Here is a 6,762-nt window from a genome sequence, read left to right on the forward strand (position 1 = left end):
GTGGACAACACTGTGTACTTGTCTTTGTCCTGAAATCTCACTAAGAATGTGTGGTATAAAACATAAAGATTGTGTCTCAGAATCTATTTTGTTCTTAAATGTTATGCATTAGGGCAGTTTGTTCAATGTTGTAGGTGTTGTGGATTACCATGTTTGTAGAGATGTCCCCCCCGCCCCTATTTTCCTTTACTTTTAAAGCAACAGGAATATGAGAAGGATCTGAAGACATTAGCGCTCAGCTTAGCAGTGATGAAGTTGCCAAGCAGAAAAATAATTTTTCCATCTAGGTTGCTTCATGGGGAAAAAATGCAAAACTCCAGATTCCTCCCCATGTTCATGTTTGGGTAGTTGTTTTATTTTCCTGGACAATGTACCATTGAATAAAAGTCCTTGTTTTGCTCTTTGCTGTAGACAAGTCAGTGCCTTCCCCCGCCTGCGGCCGGGCTTTTATTGGAGAAGTGACTTTGATGTCTATGCAAGCTCTTTTCTACCAGCTTACCAGCCTGCATCAAATACTCCTTTGAAATCTCATGTAGCTTGTTTTGTGTACATAGTGTTATTTAGCACCTTTTGAAACGGAACCATCTGAAATGTGTGATTGCTTGTGTTGAACAGGTACATTGTACTTGTACGGTATCATAGAAAACATGTTTGTAGATTGATATTAAGTTGCATTTAGTTTCACTGAATCTATTTTTCTACTGTCACCTCAAAAGGTGCATAACAGTGGTTAACTTGGGCATCCTCAAAATAAACTGGTTTGATATTACGGAATTCATTTGATCTCAGTTGGGTTGTTTTGTGCACTTGAAACATATGGAGCATGAATCCACATAAAACTGATATTTATTGACACCACTTTTACAAACAAGTTCGTCTTAACTGGTTGCTATCAGAAAAACTCTTAAATGTAAACACACTGGCATTTAGTGCAGTCAAAGTGACATACTGGACACGGGAAGTACACATTATAGACAACGTCATCTTTTTAAAGCATACAGGGCTGCAGCAAAATTTATTTTCTTCATAAATGTTTCAAGTAATCTTTAATTATGAGCTTCAAAGTTAAGGCATCATTATAAATCAACAAAGACATTGGACATGAAACACTAACCCCAAAACTAACAACCCGTCACCCTACAAGTAACACTTTACAATAGTAACTGCAAGTCAGTACTCTTTGCACTAATTGTTCGGATAACATTGGTTGCAGCAAGACCCCTTTATTCAACAGAGAAAATAAGTGTCATCTTCCAAGTGACACATACATTCAAAGCACCATATGAACCAGGCATATGACTGTAGGGTGGCCTCCTCCTTACTGGTATCCTGCATTGGTTCTGCGTCTCTTTCTAGCACGCAGCTCCTCGAAGAACTGATGTACAGCTTCGACTGTGACCATCTGATAGAGACAGAGAAGGAACGGTTCAGGTTTGGGATTTGGATCAAGGGAAAACATTACGGTGAGTAAATACAAATGGATCAAAAAACGCATAGGTGTTGGTCTTGTTATGTTTAATTCCAGCTGTCCTGACCATATTTGCACATAGACATCTATTTCTCACCTTTCCTTCAGCAACACACTGGTCTAAAAATGCAGTGATTGAAGTTGTCAGCTCGTTGAAACCTGAAGGGGGAAACACGATTAATTAGTCTCAATCAATTGCCTCTCCTGTAAATTTCACGATTACATCCTTGGAGGAAAACTGACCGCACATCATGCTCACCGTAAATGACCTCCAGCTGCTGTACACGGTCCATTGAGTTTGTCAGTGCCATCAATGGGTGCTGCCCAAACGGCTCTTCTAGGCCTTTGTTCTCATAGGCCAGAATGGTATCGGACTGATCCATTAGAAACTGCACCTCAGCAGCCACATAGGCTTTCTGTGTATGCAACACACAGTTGAGAACCATGCATTTAAAAAAAATGTGCCTTAGTACTTCATTACACTGTTACATGAACCTGGATCACATGCAGAGCCAACACCTGCAAAGTAGCTGTCTTGTGCCCTTTGCCAAACCATACATTATAATATGAGAGCTAGTATTTGTGGTCTACCTTGCAGCTTGTGCAGGTGCAGAGCTCGGAGCGCCAACTGTAAGGCCAGAACACCGCTCCCTGTCTCAGCCTCTCCAGCCCCTGGGCCTGCAACTCCTTCAGCCTGCACGTTGCAGTTTTGGTTGTGGCCTTCACAGGACTGCCTCTCATTTCCTCGTGCGTCCGTTTGCAAGGGGAACTCCTGTTTGCTGCTTCCTAAGATACACATAACAACAGAGGATGGGTTGTGTTACTGTGTTAAACTGGCAGGAGGCGCAGGCTCATAACACCTGGACTTTGTAAAAAGATCTCCGCGTCCAGCCCTGCAGATTTATCCAGAGAGGTCTCAAGGCAACTGGCACGATGAGATGATTAGGCGATGAAAATTGGCAGTTTACAGTAAGCTGTCCTGTGAAGCCTGGCCAAAGCCGTCTACAGAGCAGGGAGAAGCAGTGCCTCATGGGTCATTTCTCCTCTAATTACCCAGAGGAGGGGAAAGCATGTTAACAGGAGCTGGAGTCTGCTCTATAAGCTGCTCATTGCCCTCCAGCCCCATCTTGTGGCAACAAAATACACCAGCTGCCACAGAGGGAATGTGTACGATGAACTGGGCATTATCCCGATGTAAATAAACTAACAAAGACTGAGTGAGCACGGTGTGTATCTGCATTCATGCTGACAGATGTTTCCTACCTAACAGTAGTACGTTGAGTGCTTCTGATAGTTTAACTGTTTATGTATACCCTCCGCTATAACATAGAAGCCCTCCACAACTGTGATTGTGATTTCATTTGGAGTTAAGCTGTGAAATAAAGAGCTAGCAGCAAGGGATTGGTTAGAAAAGGGGACCGAATGTACAGTATTTGAGTGTTTATTTACATAGGGATAATGCCCAGTAACAAACGGAAGTAAAACTGCAAAGAGTTTACAAACATGTCCTTTTTGCCTATATCTGCAAAACATCCCCATATGTACTACTATGTACTACTTTTTTTGCCTATAAAAGGTTATAGCTTCAAGACAAGTTAAATGAATGGTGGTACAGGATAATGACATCATGTCAGATAGGAGTTATCATACATACAAGCTTCCAACTTGTCGACATCAAGTTGCAATTGCAACTCGGAAGTTCAGATATTTCTGAAAGCTCCGATACATTTGACTTAATAACATAGAAGTTCCAGAGAGCCAAACAAACATGGACACCTCATGTTAGCCAACAACAACTTTTAACTCACACAACCAACTCCAGTCATACGTAGGGCTGGGCAATAAAACAATAATGATAATTATCGCAATATAATTTTCCTCAATAACAAATGTTCAATATATTGTCAAATATTTGATTTAATTCATTAGAATCACGAACGAATTAGCACTTGATTTTTATATTAATATTTATTTTGTTGAGGAAAAGTGATGCAAGTAGATTTCCTAATAACATTTTTTGAAAAAAGATTTTATCATAATTGTTTTGAATATTCTAGCTCAGATATGTAAAGTGATCCACTGTTTGGCATCAAGTGTTTGTCATGTTCTGACCATTAAGAAAAGTTTAACCACACAATTAACCATCTGGCCCTTCAATTATCATTCAGGGGCAAAAATCAGCCTTTAAACTTGAAAGAAATAATGATTTGACATTTATCATGATAATTATTGATATTGAATGATATGTAATTTTTTTATCGTGATAACATTTTTGGCCATATCGCCCAGCCCTAGTAATACGTAGTCATATCGTTAACATGAGAATCTTTCCTGTCTCTACCAGCCATCCCATATGATGTAAATGCGACATGTCTTTAGGACTTCTTATTCACTTTAACTCCCCACTGCCTGTTTTTGCTCGGCAGACACTCCCATGCAAACAGGCAGAGGCCATCATAAGCACTGTTCACCTCACCTCCTGCTTTGTCTGCTCAGCGCTGGTGGACGGTTCCACATCCCTAATTTGACTGGGCTCAGAAGCATCTTCATTTTCTGCTCCTTCCTCGACACAGACTTCTACTTCTTCCTCAGGATGACTTACGCTGACCACATGTGGTACTTAAAGGGGAAAGAATAAGTGGGAAATGAGTCTATGGATTTTACTGATAAATGTATGCAAAGTTAGATATCTGGGTGCAGCAAAGGCAAATTAGCTACCTGCAAAGTGAGCAGCATATGTCCACAAGAAAGGAGCCTTGTTCATGCAGGCTTCACACACCATCTCTTGCAGCTCCTCAGGTTCTACTATAGTACAGCCCAGGTGCTGTCAAAGAGAAACAGAATGACTACCTAACAAGAAGAAGATTTATAGTATAAAGTGTAAATTAAAATAAATATAATTTGTTTTAATAGCTTACCCTGCTATGAAACCAATCCTCACAGATGACACACTGAATCATTTCATCATTGGCCTATTGGATAATAAAAAGGGTGTTTAGTGTAGTGGCAGAAAAAACATAAACAGTCGATTTCATCCAAATAATCTAAAAATCACATGAGAGCTCAGAGATAAAAATAATAATAAATAAATAAAAGGTCTACCTGGTCATCTGTGTCTGGGTATGGCCGGTCACACGTGCAGTAGCAGCCATTGAAGTTGTGACTGTAGTGATTTCTAACATTTCCCTCATCTTTGGCCTGCAAATAGGAGAGATGGAACAATGTCAACAATCACAACGTCAACAGCAAAACAAGCTGGGGGTACAGAATCTGTTAGAAATAGTAGTATTAAAACCAGAGGACTCACAGGAGTTAGTTGGCACTTGAATTCCCCAAACTTGCTATTCCCACAATCACAGCGGAAATTTCTACATCGGAAAATTTGGAATGATTAAGAAAAGGGTTTAGATGACAAAGCAAACTGTGGGACAGAATTTGTTTACTGTGAGAACCCACAATATACCTTTTGGTATACAGCTCAAAGATGTCATGTCCGTCGTGGCATTTATTGGCACAGGCCAGACATATCCCCGCACGCTCTGCAGCACTGGGAGTGCAGGTGTTGCAGGCAAATACAGCCTGTCTCTTCACATAACCCTGTAACAATAAACACAGGAGGTATAAATATACCGCAGTATGTGATTAATGAGATGCAGTAAAGCACTATAGAAGCTCTTCGTTATTCTTAAGCAAACTACAAATACTGCAGTGATAACGTTACTAAGCAGCAGGGCTATAATTTCACCTTAGTTTCACTCTTGAGGGCCCCTCAGAAACTACCAGCCGCTTAAGAGAAATTACAATTAAAAAACTATTGCTTGTTTGTGACACACACGGTGACAATGAGCGCACAATACTAAATGCAAAACTGCAATAGGGGAAGAGGCGACAGTAGGCGGGTAAAGGCGATGGCTGCAGGGCTGCGGCGCATGAAGCTTTTCTTACCCGGGAATAAGAGCATTTTTCTGGGTCGCTTCCAGCCAGCACGCACAAAGCCTTCTCCAGCTCTTCCTCGTTGGCGAGAATATCGTCAATGTCTGAGTCGTCTTTATTTGCTGCCATGCTGGTAAAAAAAAATAGAGTGAAGAGGACACAAAGACACAAACAGACACCGGTCTGAGCAGCTCAACAACAGTGTTGACAAATGACTGCTCCGGGCGGGAGTTTCAGTCGAGACCACGTGGAGGAAGTGACGTAAGATACCGATTAACGTTAACGATCTAACTAAAAGTTAACTAAAAGCCCCTGCTGATATTTGACAAGAGGCAGGCTATTGCTATTACTATTTTTATTTATTTTATCAATGGTTGGTTACTTGTTTTTTTTATTACTTATTGATTTATTTTTGGGTAACATTACGCTTTTATAGGGCACCCTGAAGGAATAAGGAATAACTAATGGTTATCAATTCATGGTTAATCAATCATTTCATGATTTCTACCTTAGAGCCATTAATAAGTCTCGTGGGTTGTCAGTTTGCAAAAACACCTGATTGGACCATGTGACCACTTCCAGAAAATGGCTTCAGATGATGTAGAACAACATTTAGTAACAACTTGTTAAGAATGTATTCATTTATTATTTGGCTACCAAAATTTATAAGATCATTATTGACGAATAGAAAAGACTAATGCTAGCCAAAGGGGTTTTCTACAATCTGGCAATCAATTTTTTTCCATGAATGGTTTGTAATTGATCTGAGCCTATTAACGTAAGTATTGGATAAACCATTAACAGTATGTGCTGCAACTTATAAACCCATTAACGGCTTCCTTATCATAAAGTGCTATGCAGGGTCTTTGGGTTTGATTTTTTTAAAGGGCACCTGCTGTGTGGTCATGAATTTCCAAAATATATGCTGGTTAGGCTGAATACACTGAATTTAAACTGGTTTTAAATTGACTATAATTGTATGATGATCTGATTAACATTAACCATGCCTCAACAGATTCGGGCTATTGGCTCAGGCTAATCCCTCTCACATAGCCAACACGTTTGTGGTGAAAAACAAAAGAGACAATAAGGTCTGAAGTGTTAGGATGTTACCTGTCCAGGCTGTAGATGAGAAGTCGGGAGAGAGGGGTAGAAATCTGTGGTCTCACCTCCCTTCTGAGCAGGGAGATTTTTTAAATATTTTCGGGGGTTTTTTTTTGTTTTTTTTTAAACGTCATGGTAATTGTTTACGCATTTGGGAATATTTTAATCCTATTTATTTAGATAGGCTATTTATTTATTATATAAAAAATAGGCCTATAGTTCGACAAGGGGCATAATAAGGCTATCTGAATGTACAA

At 40.0% G+C, this 6,762-nt stretch overlaps 1 protein-coding gene across 1 annotated transcript; it reads right to left on the minus strand.

The window, feature by feature from the left end:
- Positions 1-828: 828 nt before the first annotated feature.
- Positions 829-5,597, minus strand: LOC119903304 (putative E3 ubiquitin-protein ligase UBR7). The gene is made up of 11 exons (XM_038719483.1): positions 5,414-5,597; positions 4,932-5,065; positions 4,776-4,836; positions 4,571-4,666; positions 4,387-4,440; positions 4,187-4,292; positions 3,945-4,087; positions 2,060-2,254; positions 1,728-1,884; positions 1,566-1,627; positions 829-1,402 (listed from the first exon to the last, which is right to left on the minus strand). Exons 1-11 carry the CDS (start codon positions 5,528-5,530, stop codon positions 1,319-1,321), a joined length of 1,209 nt encoding a protein of 402 aa, XP_038575411.1. The 5' UTR covers positions 5,531-5,597; the 3' UTR covers positions 829-1,318.
- Positions 5,598-6,762: the final 1,165 nt, after the last annotated feature.

This window comes from Micropterus salmoides, unplaced genomic scaffold, assembly GCF_014851395.1.
Source record: "Micropterus salmoides isolate LMB-PRFRI ecotype aquatic unplaced genomic scaffold, ASM1485139v1 Ms_hic_scaffold_1459, whole genome shotgun sequence".
NCBI classification, from domain to species: Eukaryota; Metazoa; Chordata; class Actinopteri; order Centrarchiformes; family Centrarchidae; genus Micropterus; species Micropterus salmoides.